Source organism: Puma concolor, chromosome B1 (genome assembly GCF_028749965.1).
Source record: "Puma concolor isolate L17-30 chromosome B1, mPumCon1.1.hap2, whole genome shotgun sequence".
NCBI lineage: Eukaryota > Metazoa > Chordata > Mammalia > Carnivora > Felidae > Puma > Puma concolor.
Genome location: NC_141670.1, coordinates 62,892,608 through 62,906,496, shown reverse-complemented (window position 1 = coordinate 62,906,496; position 13,889 = coordinate 62,892,608). Strand labels below are relative to the sequence as shown.

Below are 13,889 nucleotides of genomic sequence, written 5' to 3'. Positions count from 1 at the left end.
GGAAGGAAAAAAAAAAGAGGTTAGAGAGGGAGGGAGCCAAAACATAAGAGACTCTTAAAAACTGAGAACAAACTGAGGGTTGATGGGGGTGGGAGGGAGGGGTGAGTGGGTGATGGGTATTGAGGAGGGCACCTGTTGGGATGAGCACTGGGTGTTGTATGGAAACCAATTTGACAATAAATTTCTTATTTTAAAAAAATAAAGAGGAAATGAAAAGAAATAAAAAGAAATACAAAGTTGTTTGGCGTCTTGTGTATCATGATCACCAACTATACAAGACCAATTACTTACCCTCAATTGATGTCTCAGGGTGTGATTCTATAGATAAGCATTTTAATGTAAACCTTAACTATCAAAGTTTTAGATATAATTATATTTATATTAGCAAATGTCATAATTATGCCGGCTGTTGATTTTTCTTCACCAGTTAACTTTAGATAATTTACCTTTTGAAACTAATTTTCCTTCATTCTTCTTGAGATAAATTCTCCCATGAGTAGGAAAAGTAACTCCTACATTTTTGATTAACTGTCTTTCTTTCATAAAGAAATTTAATTCTGTTTTTCTTAAAGAGGAAAAATAAACTTTGTTTTTATATTCAAAACTGAAATAATGGATTATTGCCAGGTAACCATAGTGACAAAGTAGTTACTTACCACAGTAGATGGATTTTGAGAATAAAAAACTATATTAGTATTAAATATGGGCTGATAATTAATTGTGGGTTTAGCACATTAATCACCATCATAAGTATTTGATTTTCTGATATCTTTTGAATTCTCCCAGTGATGATTGAAGGCATATCTTGTAACATATGAGTTAGTGAAAAAGCACTTCCAGTGATTATGTGGGGATGTGTGTTGTATGTAAGTTTACCAGGATATTAGAAATGGGCTGTATTTATTGATGAAAGGCTGTTCTGCCTCTGAATGTATTGGGCTTTGTAGGCCATCGTAATTCTTGCCAAAGTTTCATCATACTGTAACTCATTTATCATTTCCACCACCATCTCCCTTTTCTCCTTTATTGCAGATGCTGCTCTTATGTGGGTCGGCGTGGAAATGGGCCTCAGGCAATCTCTATTGGCAAGAACTGTGATAAATTTGGAATTGTTGTTCATGAATTGGGCCATGTGATAGGCTTTTGGCATGAACACACACGACCAGATCGAGATAACCATGTCACTATCATAAGAGAAAACATCCAGCCAGGTGAGAGGCTTTAGAATATGTTGGGTTTAAGGTTGACAGAATATCTTTTAGTTGTGTTTACAGTATTTATTTAAGTTTTTCTTAAAAAAATGTGAACTGATTTTTTTCGATATGGTAGAATCAGCATTTTGCTTATAAAAAAAAATACCCATGATGGTATTATATTTTTAATTTGTTTTCCTCCAGACTGGATGATCTTAGGTACTTTTTATGCTTGATCTTTTTTCTTAAGGTTTAGCTGTTTTATTTCTAAACTTCTGTGCTTTCCAAGAATGGGTGTAGGCTATTGAACCACAAATTGATAGTATTAAATTTTTTACAGCATTTTTAATACTTAGCTCGATACTTTATGTGGTAGGGATGTAGAAAAGATCCCAGGTTTGACATGAAATGTGCTGCTACCATAGAAATGTGTATTATACCAGGGACAATTTTTGGAGAAAATTTCAGGGAAATGAGTCATTTCTGGTATAGTCTAAATAGTTTCTTTGAGAATTCTCCTTCAACTACCCTGAAGATAAATTCTTAAGAATTTTTTCAGTAGTTGAAATATCAGATATAATTAAAATTTAATTTTCTCTGATAGTTGATGTGTGATAATAACCTTATTTTAAAGCTTTTTATTTAACTTTCATAAATTCTTAAAGATCAGTACATTTCAATTACCAAAAGATGAATTCTGTTTTTTGGAATCATCTTATAAGGTCATATGTATTTCAAGCATTAGAAAAGTAAATATTTGTCCTTATTTCTTTATTCATGGCAAGTTTTAAGTTACAAACATTGAATTCCTTAGAATTTCTTGTAATTAATGGTATTGATCTATGTATTTGCTCATCACATGCTTGGTTCTAATTATTTATTGAGGCATTGTTAGATGTTGAAAATGCTGTGATGAAAAATATAAGGCTTAATGTGGGGTATGTGCGTATATATACATGATTGTAAGTGGGTGAGAAGAGTAATTATAGTCATATGATGAGAATATCATAAAGTCCAAGCAACATGTAACAAAATGCCTTGGTGAGTCAAGGGAGATGTCACAAAGGGACTGAAATTTGGAAGTAAAGTAGAAGTGTTGAAAGTGCACCAAAGAGTTATAGAATTTTAAGCTGTAAAAAAATCATGATCATAGCTATAATTATAGAAAATCAAATCATTTTTATTTTCCCATTATGGCTACATGGTATGTTGCAAATGGGAGATGAGTTGGTAATTACCTAATGAGGTAACATCATAGGGGATATTCTATGTGAAGCTAGGGAACTTAGATTTTATCTTTTTTTTTAAATATTTATTCATATTTGAGAGAGAGAGAGGGAGAGACAGAGTGTGAGTGGGGGGAGGGGCAGAGAGAGAGACACACACAGAATCTGAAGCAGGCTCCAGGCTCTGAGCTGTCAGCACAGGGACTGATGCAGGGCTTGAACTCTTGACCTGAGCCGAAGCCTGGCGATTAACCAACTGAGCAACCCAGGTGCCCCAGATTTTATCTTTTAGCTACTGAGAATAATTGATGATTGAAAGCAGAACAAGTTCTGATTTTTAAAAAAAAAGATAAAAAAAAAAGAATTCTTTCGGCTTTGAGATCCTTAACTGAGGATGGGAAAGTTGAGGTGGGGAGGATGAACTTAAGTTAAGGAAACCTATAAGAAGATTAAATAAGTAACTTATAAGAGATGACTAAGTCTTCAGTCAAGGAAGTGCAGTTCAAGAAGAATAAGAGGCAATGACCTTTCAAATATATTTTAAGAGGAACACTAACATAGGAAGGAAAATCTTCAAGGATTTATTTTTAGGCAACAGGATGAATGGTGACATCATCAAATGAAGGAAGAAATATGGATAAAGCAACATAATTTTTAGAGTGAGAAAGACAGATAATGATTTTATTTAGCAAATCCTTGATTTTGAGAAGCCATTGGATTATCCAAATGGAAGTGGTTAGTACACAAAGGAAAAGTGAGTCTAAACTTCAGCCTGTATCTAGAGAAGGAAATTTGATGGTAGATTTGACTGTCTAGGGAAATATTGAAGGGAGAGGAAAATACACCTGAGGATAGAAAGTAGGAGATGGCAAAAAATCCCCCCAAAGACCAATAAGGTTTGGTCTAAAAGGTAGAAGAAAAATCATTGAATATGATGTTCTAAGGAAGAGGTCATTTCAAGACTGATAAAGTAGGAGAAGAGGAGAGGGTGGTTCCAGATGGCAGTCTAAGAATATCCTGAACTCACTTCCTGCCATGGACACAACAAACTACAGCTATGCGTGGAATACTTTCTCTGAAAATATCTTGATAACTAGATGAACAGGGCCTCTCCAACAAAGGATTAAAGACCCACATGGAGAGAGGGTAGGAGAGGTGGAGACATACCTGCCGCCAAAAAATCCAGTTCTAGGCCTGATGACCCCTAATCAGATGAGATCTCAAAAGTACAGCACTTCCCCCTGTGGAGCAAGGGGTTTGGGCCCTACATCAGACACCTCAACCTTTGGGTCCTGCACGGGAAAGATGAGCCCCCCAAACATAAAACCATGAGGGATTGTATCCAGGAGAAGAATAGAACTGGAAGGAACGGAGAACCTGCCTTTAAGGGGCTCACATGCAGACTCACGCACCCTATGACCCAGTGCAAAAACAGCAGCTTGAAAAGCACCTAGTCCTTATGTGAAGCAGACCCAATGACTAATCCTAAAGTGACCACTAGACAGGAAGGAATGTGTTGGGACTCTCCAGGGACAGAAGGAGTGGTAGGTGCCATTTTTTTCAACCTCTTTCTCCTTGCTAATGCCGACACTGGTGGGTGCCATTTTAGCAATGTCTGCCTAACCTGCTTGCGCAGGTAGGCGCAGACCCCCTCACTGTGCCTCAGCTATGCCACAGCCAGCTGGGAGAGCACCCTTCCCCACACTAGAACCACGTCACAGTCAGCCAGACAAGAGGCTTTCCCTCCCAAAGCACAGATCTACCACAGCTAGGCAAATGCCCTACCCCTCCTGTGCCATAGCCATACCACAGCCGGGCAAGCACCTCACAGCCATGGTTGTGGCTCTGCCACCGCTGGTGGGTGCATGTACCCCACACAGGGGATACCTTGGAGTGTCTGGCTCTGGTAGCCAAGGGGATTTTGTTCCTGGGCCTCATGGGTCATCTTCTACACAAAGCCCATTCTTCGAGACTGGGAGATGTAGCTGTTCTGCCTCATACACGGGAACAAATACAGAAGAGGCAAAATGAGACAGGGGAGTATATTTCAAATGAAAGACAAGACAAAACCTCAGATAATGATCTTAATGAAACAGAGATACATAGTCTACCTGATAAAAAGTTCAAAGTAATGGCCAGAACGTTGCTCACTTCACCAGGGAGAAGAATGGATGAATACAATGAGAACTTAAACAAAGAAAATATGAGAAAGTACCAAATAGAAGTTACAGGGTTGAAGAATACAATAATGGATGAAAAATACACTAAAGGGGTTCAACAATAGAGTGGATAAAGCAGAAGAATGGATCAGAGAAGTGAAAGGCAAAGCAATGGAACTCACTTAGAGTAGCAAAACGAAAAAAGAATTTAAAAAGGTGGAATATCTTGAGGGACTTATGGGACAACATTAATTAGAATAGTATCTGCATATAGGAGTCCCAGAAAGAGAAGAGAGTGAAAGGAACAGAAAGGTTACCTGAAGAAATCATGGCTGAAAACTTCCCTAATCTGGGGATGGAAACAGACATCCAGCTCCAGGAAGCCCATAGAGTTTCAAATAAGATGAACCCAAAGAGGTCCACACCAAGACACCTTCTAATTAAAACATCAAAAGTTAAATACAAAGAGATAATCTTAAAAGTAGCAAGGGAAAAAGCTTACATACAAGGGAAATCCCATAAAGCCATCAGCAGAATTTTTAGAAGAAACTTTAGCAGAACAGAAGAGAGTGGCATGACCTATTCAAAATACTGAAAGGAGTTGGGGGGGGGGGCGGGAAACCTTCCAACCAAGAATATTCTACCAAGCAAAGTTATCATTCAGAATTGAAGGAGAGAGAGTTTTCCAGACAAACAAAACTTTAAAGGAATCCATAACCATTAAGCCAGACTTACAAGAAACTGTAAAAGGACTTCTTTTTTAAATTGTTTTAATGTTTATTTATTTTTGAGAGAGAGGGAGAGAAACAGAGCATGAATGGAGGAGGGCAGAGAGACAGAGAGACACAGAATCCAAAGCAGGCTCCAGGTTCTGAGCTGTTAGCACAGAGCCTGACGTGGTGCTTGAACTCACAAACCGTGAGAACATGACCTGAGCTGAAGTCAGACACTTAACTGACTGAGCCATCCAAGTACCCCTAAAAGGACTTCTTTTTTTTTTTTTTAATTTTTTTTTCAACGTTTTTTATTTATTTTTGGGACAGAGAGAAACAGAGCATGAACGGGGGAGGGGCAGAGAGAGAGGGAGACACAGCATCGGAAACAGGCTCCAGGCTCCGAGCCATCAGCCCAGAGCCTGACGCGGGGCTCGAACTCACGGACCGCGAGATCGTGACCTGGCTGAAGTCGGCCGCTTAACCGACTGCGCCACCCAGGTGCCCCTAAAAGGACTTCTTTAAATAGAAAAGTACTGACAGTAATTAATGACAATAAAACATAAAAAGTAAAAATGTCACTGGGAAAAGAAAATGTATAGTAAAGGTAACAGGTTAATAACTGATAAAGATAGGTCAAAAGAAAAAGATAGATTAACTATAATAATCAGTTCAAAGGTACATAAAATAAAAAGATTGAAAATGTGATATCAAAAGCAAAACATGGGCAGGGGGGAGTAAGAATGTAGTTTTGGAATGTATTCAAATTTAAGTTGCTATCAACTTAAAATAGACTGTTATATACATAGGGTGTTATATGTGAATCTGACAGTAACCATAAGCAAACACTTATAGTGAATACCCAAAAGAAAATGAGAAAGGAATCTAAATATAACACTAAGGAAAGGTATCAAACCACAAGGATAAAAAGAAAGACAAGAAGAAAGGAACAGAGAGGAATTACAGAATCAGCCAGAAAACAGTCAACAAGATGGCAATAAGTACATACCTATCAATAATTACTTTAAATGTAAATGGACTAAATACTCCCATCAAAAGATATAAAGTGGCTGAATATTTTAAAAACTACTCACTTATATGTTGCCTATAAGAGACTCACTTAAGAACTAGGGACACCAGACTGAAAGTGAAGGAATGGAAAAAAGATATTTTCTCCACTGAGTCATTGAAGAATTTAAAAGAGAATTTAAAAAATACCTAGATACAAAGGAAAATAGAAATATGATATACCAAAATCCATGGAATGCAGTAATTATAAGAGGTTAAGTTCATAGCAATACAGGCCTATCTCAAGAAACAAAAAAAAAAAAAAAAAAAAAAAAAAAAAAAGCTCAAATAAACAATCTAACTTTACACCCAAAGGAACTAGAAAAAGAACAAATGAAGCCAAAGTTAGTAGAAGAAAGGAAATAATAAATGGAATAGAACTTAATAGATAATAGAAAAGATCAATGAAATTAAAAGTTAGGTCTTTGAAAAGGTAAAATTGATAAACCTTCAGTTAGACTCACCAGGAAAAAGAGAAGGCTCAAATAAATAAAATTAGAAATGAAATAGAAGTAACAACTGATAACATAGCAATACCAAGGATCATTAAACTAATATGAACAATTATAGGTAAGCATATAGGGTGACCTGGAAGAATTAGTTATGTTGTTAGAAACATACAATCTTTCAAGACTGAATCATAAGGAAATAGAAAACCTGAATATACTAATTACTTATAAAGAGATTGAATTAGTAACTAAAAACTCCCAACATACAAAAGTCCAGGACCAGAATGCTTCATTGGTAAATTCTACTTAATATTCAAAGAAGACGTAATACCTATCCTTCTCAAACTATTCCAAAAAATTGAAGAGGATGAAATGCTTCTGAACTCATTTTACAAAGTCAGCATTACTCTAATACTAAAACCAGACAAGGGCAGCACAAAAACGGAAAATTACAGGCCAATATCCCTGATGAATATAGATGCAAAAATCCCCAGTAAAGTATTAGCAAATATTAATAAACCAAAATAATCCATTAAAAGGATCATACACTATGATCAAGTGCATTTTATTCCAGGGATGCAAGGATGGCTCAAACGTGCAAATTAACCGATGCGATATACCACATTAACAAAATATAAAAATGAGGAGAAAATGGGTGAATGGCGTTGAGGAGGGCACTTGTTGAGATGAGCACTGGGTGTTGTATGTAAGCGATGAATCACGGGAATCTACCTCCAAAACCAAAAGCACACTGTATGTTAATCAATTTGACAATAAATTATATTAAAAAATAATAATTGGAAACAAAAACCCCACAAAATATAGAAATCATATGATCAATTAAAAAGATACAGAAAAAGCACTTGAGAAAATTCAACATCTATTTACAATAAAAACTCTCAACAAAGTGGGTATAGAGGGAAGGTACTTTGACATAATAAAGACCATATATCACAAAATCACAGCTAATATCTTACTCAGTGGTGAAAAACTGAAAGTGTTTCCTGTAAGGTCAGGAGCAAGACACTTTTGGCACTTTTATTCAAAATACTATTGGAAGTTCTAGCTACAGCAGTTCGATCAGAAAAAGAAGTAAAAGGCATACAATTTGGAAAGGAAGTAAAATGGCCACTATTTATAGATGACATGATGCTATTTGTAGGAAACTAAAGGCTCCACCAAAATAACTCCTGGTGCCAATAAATGAATTCAGTAAATTTTGTGGAGTACAAAATTAATATATAAAACTATTGTATTTCTATACACTAATAAATTATCAGAAAGAGAAATCAAGAAAACAATCATTTATGATTGCATCAGATGGTATAAAATACCTTGGAATATGTTTAACCAGGGGAGTGAAAGACTTGTATACTGAAGACTAGTAAGACACTGATGAAAGAAATTGAGGAAAACACAGATAAGTAAAAACATATTCCATGTTCATGGATTGAAGAATTAATATCGTTAAATATCCATGCTACCCAAAGCAATATACGGATTCAGTGCAATCCCTATGAAAATTCTCATGGCAATTTTTAGAGACCTAGAGCAAATAATGCTAAAATTTGTATGGAGTCGCAATAGACTCTGAATAGACAAAGCAATCTTGAGAAAGAAAAAACAAAACCAGAAGTATCATGCTCCCTGATTTCAAACTATACTACGCAATTACAGTAATCAAAACCGTATGGTACCGGCTTAAAAACAGCCTCATAGATCAGTGGAACAGAATAGTGTGCCTAGAAATAAACTAAAACATATGTGATCAATTAATCTATAGCAAAAGGAGCAAGAACAATGCAATGAGGAGAGGATAGTTTCTTCAATAATTGGTGCTGGGAAAACGGGACAGCTACATGCAGAAGAATGAAAGTGGACCACTATCTTCCACCATTCACAAAAATTAACTCAAAATGGATTAAAGTCCAAAGTAAGACCTGGAACCATAAAATTCCTAGAAGAAAACATTGGCAGTAAGCTCTTTGACTTTAGGCTTAGCAATGGTTTTTTTTTTTTTTTTTTTTTTTTTTGATCTGATTCCAAATGCAAAGGTAATAAAAGGAAAAATAAATGTGTCTACATCAAACTAAAACGCTTCTGCATAGTGAAAGAATCCATCAATAAAATGGAAAGCAACTTGCTGAATGGGAAAAGACATTTGCAAATCATATATCTAATAAGGGGTTATTAGCACCTAAAATATATAAAGAACTCATACAACTTAACAACAAAATATAATCTGGTTAAAAAATGGACAGAGGCTCTGAATAGACATTTTTCCAAAGAAGACATACAGATAGGCAACAGGCACATGAAAAGATGTTCAACATCATTAATCATCAGGGAAATGCAAAATAAAACTACAATCAGATATCATCTCATACCTGTTAAAACAGCTTTTATAAAAAAGACAAGAGATAACAAGTCTTGGAAGGATATGGAGATAAGGGAGTCTTCATGCACTGGTGAAGATACCATAGAAAACAGGATGGAGGTTCTTCAATAAATTAAAAATAAAACTACCATATGATCCAACAAATCCACTTCTTGGTATCTATGCAAAGAAAACAAAATTACCAATTCAAGAAGATATATGCATCTCTGTCTCTATTGCAGCATTATCCACAGTAGTCAAAATAGGAAAACAACTTAAGTATCCATCCGTCAATAAATGAATGAATAAAGAAGACCTCTCTCTCTCTCTCTCTCTCTCTCTCTCTCTCACACACACACACACACACACACACACACACTGGTATATTACTCAGTCATGAAAAATGAAATCTTGCCATTTGTGACAACATTGATGGACCTTGAGGGTATTATGCTAAGTGAAATAAGAGAAAGACAAATCCGCATGATTTCAATTCTAATTGGAATCTAAAAAACAAAACTAACAAACGCATAAACCAGAACAAAACTGAGATTCATAGATACAGAGAATAGAGTGGTGGTTGCCAAAGGAGAGGGGATTTGGGGATATGAAGTAGGTAAACAGAAACAAGAAGTATAAACTTCCAGTTATAAAATAAGTAAGTCATGGAGATGTAATGTACCGCACAGGGAATTCAGTCAGCATTTTATTAACTCCGCATGGTGATTGATGGTGATTAGATTTATTGTGGTGACCAGTTTGCAGTGTATACAAGCATCTAATCACTATGTTGTACACATGAAGCTAATATAATATTGTATGTCAATTGTACATCAGTTTAAAAAATGATGAAATCATTTGTAGTGTTGATTATCAAGGAGAAGTAAAGCAAATGTTTACTCCCAATATAGGAGGCTCAAATGCCTGAGCCAGCTATCAAAGTTCATCTTACTTTGTATCATTAAGAAAGAAATAAAAAGGAGACAATATTTCGGGAAATGATTTCAACTATCAATTAATGAGAAGTTTGCTGTTAACCATAGCTATTAAGTTTCTTTTATTACGTGGAGAAAACATCTTATAAAGGAAGTAACTTTCAAGAATGATTCTTACTCTTAATAATAGGACTCTGTTTTAACATAAGGATGTATTTAAAACAAGCAAGAAATATGTAAGTAGTATATAAATGTATAATACTTAACACAGTGCTTAGGAAATTATGGCTATTCATACTCTGGGTGACTCAACATTCAGGCAAATGGAAAAGAAAGAATTTATTGTGTGAGATTTTCTGAGTATTTGGAACTAGTGTAGTAGGGCAATTCTAGTATGAAAGAGTTCATGCTGGAGATTAATCTTCAACAAATTTATGACTTGCTCTGGCTCAGAAACTTAAGATCAACTGTTATTCAAGGGCAATGTCTAATAAGTGCAGACTTTAGCCTCACATTTATATGCAAAATTAGTAGCTACAATAGGAACCAGATTGTTACAAGGATTGTATTACTTCAATCCATTTTATTTATTTTATTTTAATTTTTTTTAAGTTTCTCCATTTATTTTGAGAAAGAGAGAGAGAACAAGCAGGGGAGGGGCAGAGAAAGAGCAGTGGGGAGACAGAGGGAGAGAGGAAGAGAGAATCCCAAGCAGGCTCTGCATTGTCAGCGCAAAGCCCAATGCAGGGCTTGAACTCATGAACTGCGAGATCATGATCTGAATTGAAATCACTATGACATCATGACGCGAGCTGAAACCAAGGGTCAGATGCTTAACCAGCTGAGCCGTCTAGGTGCCCCACTTTAATCCATTTTAGAATATGCCTTCAAGAACAAGGTTCATCATCTTTTGTTTTTTAATTGTTTAGGGTGAGTTCCCCTGGTTCTCTGTATCTCTGGTGTTCTTCCCTTTATTCATGAAATAAGTTCAGTTTTCTTTATTTGGACCATGTATGGTTATAATGTTTTTATTTAGCACAAAACACTGAGTCACCTGCATGTTAAGTGCTCAATTATATGCCTCAGAATCTATGACTAAAGTTGCTTAATGTTCCACTTTCAGAAATTTTTATGAAGCGTTTTGCTTTAGCTAGAGAATATCTTCCTATAGTGTGCTTGAATTTTGAAATCTCCACTCTCCACTGGGCATAGATTAGTATCTATAAAATCAACTCCATAGCTTTATGAAAACCTCACCTCAGAACTGGATATGTTAAAACATACTTATTCCTTATGAAGAAGAGAGTTTTAACAGTTGCTTCTGTGAGAGGTTGGCAAGAATACAGAGTATTTCCTGAAAATAGTTATAGTACAAATAGGCACATCAGAGATTTGTGGAACACATATTTCACTGTACAAGCTGGTTAGTTCATTAAAAACTAGCTAATGTGTGAATTAATCGAAAGATAGACCAAAACACTTTAGTCTGGGACTTGGGTTCTGTCACTTCAGGATGATTCTTTAATTGTTAGTGCTGAGCACACCACTTTCCCTTATCACATGCAGAAAACATACTATACTTTGGTATCACTCTATTTCTTTATTGTTGTTTGGAAAATGTTATTAATGTGATATTTATATTTTTCATAGTAATATGGCAGTTGGAATAAAAACCTAGTTAGATGAGTGTTGTAATCTAGAATACAAACCTAGTTAGATGAGTGGGATAAAAACCTAGTTAGATGAGTGTTGTTCCATTTTAAGTTGGAACCTTGAATTTGGAATTCTAGGAGCTCACCTTTACATTTTGATCTTTCAAAGCTTTTTAAGTTACGTGAGCCACTAAAGCAGCTGCCTTCGGCTACTGAAATTATGAAAACAGAGTCACTGAGGTCTCATCTCTATCTGAGGAAATTCTCTGTTTCTGGAACAACTGCCATGGATGTACAAATCTAAGTCTGTTATTTTCAAATTTCAAGAAACCGTGTAACAATACAGATATAAACAACCAGTTGAGAAACCTATTAAAAGGAAAATGTCCAGAAGTTAAAATAACAGTTGTGAAAAGTAAAGCAAAAATAAATTATTAAGTTCTCAAGCATATTCTTCCCGATCAAAACACCCTCCAAGTAGAGGTTGGAATGGATTCATCAGAGAGAATCTTGTTTCAATTTTGAGTGAAATCTGCTGCTATTGTTTTTGCCTTTAGTGACAAAGTCACATAGCTAAAGCCTGCAGTGTTATGTGTACATGCAAATACTTTTTATATTTTTCTCAGTGTTCCAGAGAAAGACTCTAAAGCAAAAGATAATTTTGGTTGATCTTGGAAAATGTAGTCCTAAGAGAAAGTGGAGTCCCATTTGGTAACGATGTAACTTTTTATAATCATTCCTGCAGTGTTGAAAAAAGCAGTGAGATTAAAAAAAAAAGTATAAGAACATAAAGCATATACATGCAAAACAACCCAAAGTATGTTTTTCATAATCCACCTTTTCCCCCCCAGATTAACTTATTAATGAAATTCAGTATTAATGTTTCAACGTGATGTTAAGTGAAAACAGCATGCATACTTTTGCACGTACCTGGGTGTTCGCATTTAGCTGCAACTTGCATTTAGTAAAAAGCAGATGCAGGCTTAGGAGGGGCTCTTCTGTTCTTGTCTCTGTCTGCTAAAAAGCTTCTGAAATGTTTCTTAGGTCAAGAATACAATTTTCTGAAGATGGAGCCTGGAGAAGTAAACTCACTTGGAGAAAGATACGATTTTGACAGTATCATGCACTATGCCAGGAACACCTTCTCAAGGTTGGAGTCTCAGGTTATACCTTTTGACTTTTAATTCCTTTCCTCCGTGTGGCTCCTGACAAAGCTATGCTTAACATTAGAACTTGAAGCTCTTTCAAATACTGTTGCCCTCAAGTACAAAAATACTCAATTAAGGTTTATAGCCAACACCAGCATTTGAGATTTTAAAAACATGTTTTCACATTTCCTATCAAATACATTCAGATTAAAAATTAAAATGGTATGAATTAATTAAAACTATTTTATATTCCTAAGTCAATTTTAAAAGTCCAATGAGAATTATTATTAAACCAATCAGTATTTTAAATTGGCATAGCATCATTTAAGGAAACTTAGGCAGGGGCGCCTGGGTGGCGCAGTCGGTTAAGCGTCCGACTTCAGCCAGGTCACGATCTCACAGTCCGTGAGTTTGAGCCCCGCGTCAGGCTCTGGGCTGATGGCTCAGAGCCTGGAGCCTGTTTCCGATTCTGTGTCTCCCTCTCTCTCTGCCCCTCCCCCCCGTTCATGCTCTGTCTCTCTCTGTCCCAAAAATAAATAAAAACGTTGAAAAAAAAATTAAAAAAAAAAAAAAAGGAAACTTAGGCATTCACAAATCATATAGGGTACTTGGTTGTTGAGTTGGAATGTTTATTCTCTATTTAAGTTGTGTTCGCTACTGTGTATTTTCTATTGCTCAACTACTAGTTATGCTTGAAAGGTGCTTAACTAATTTAATTCTCAAAGAACATATTATGAAGATATTTTGCCTCATGTAATTTAGAATTTCACCACTTATTAACCTTAAATTCATTAAAGATTTAATGCTATTTTTAAAGAACGCAATAAATTTCGGTTTCAGTAACTTTATTCTAAAGATGACGTCATCATGGGGCGCCTGGGTGGCGCAGTCGGTTAAGCGTCCGACTTCAGCCAGGTCAGGATCTCGCGGTCCGGGAGTTCGAGCCCCGCGTCGGGCTCTGGGCTGATG

General features: G+C 35.8%; 1 protein-coding gene across 4 annotated transcripts in view; it reads left to right on the top strand.

Moving 5' to 3' along the window:
* The window catches only part of TLL1 (tolloid like 1), a 216,667-nt gene that overhangs the window by 107,183 nt on the left and 95,595 nt on the right, over nt 1-13,889 (top strand). For all 4 annotated transcript variants that reach the window (XM_025921513.2, XM_086703920.1, XM_086703921.1 and 1 more), the window contains 2 exons: nt 1,033-1,211; nt 12,817-12,922. In XM_025921513.2, the coding sequence (XP_025777298.2) occupies nt 1,033-1,211; nt 12,817-12,922 (285 nt within the window). The remainder of the gene's footprint in view (nt 1-1,032; nt 1,212-12,816; nt 12,923-13,889) is intronic.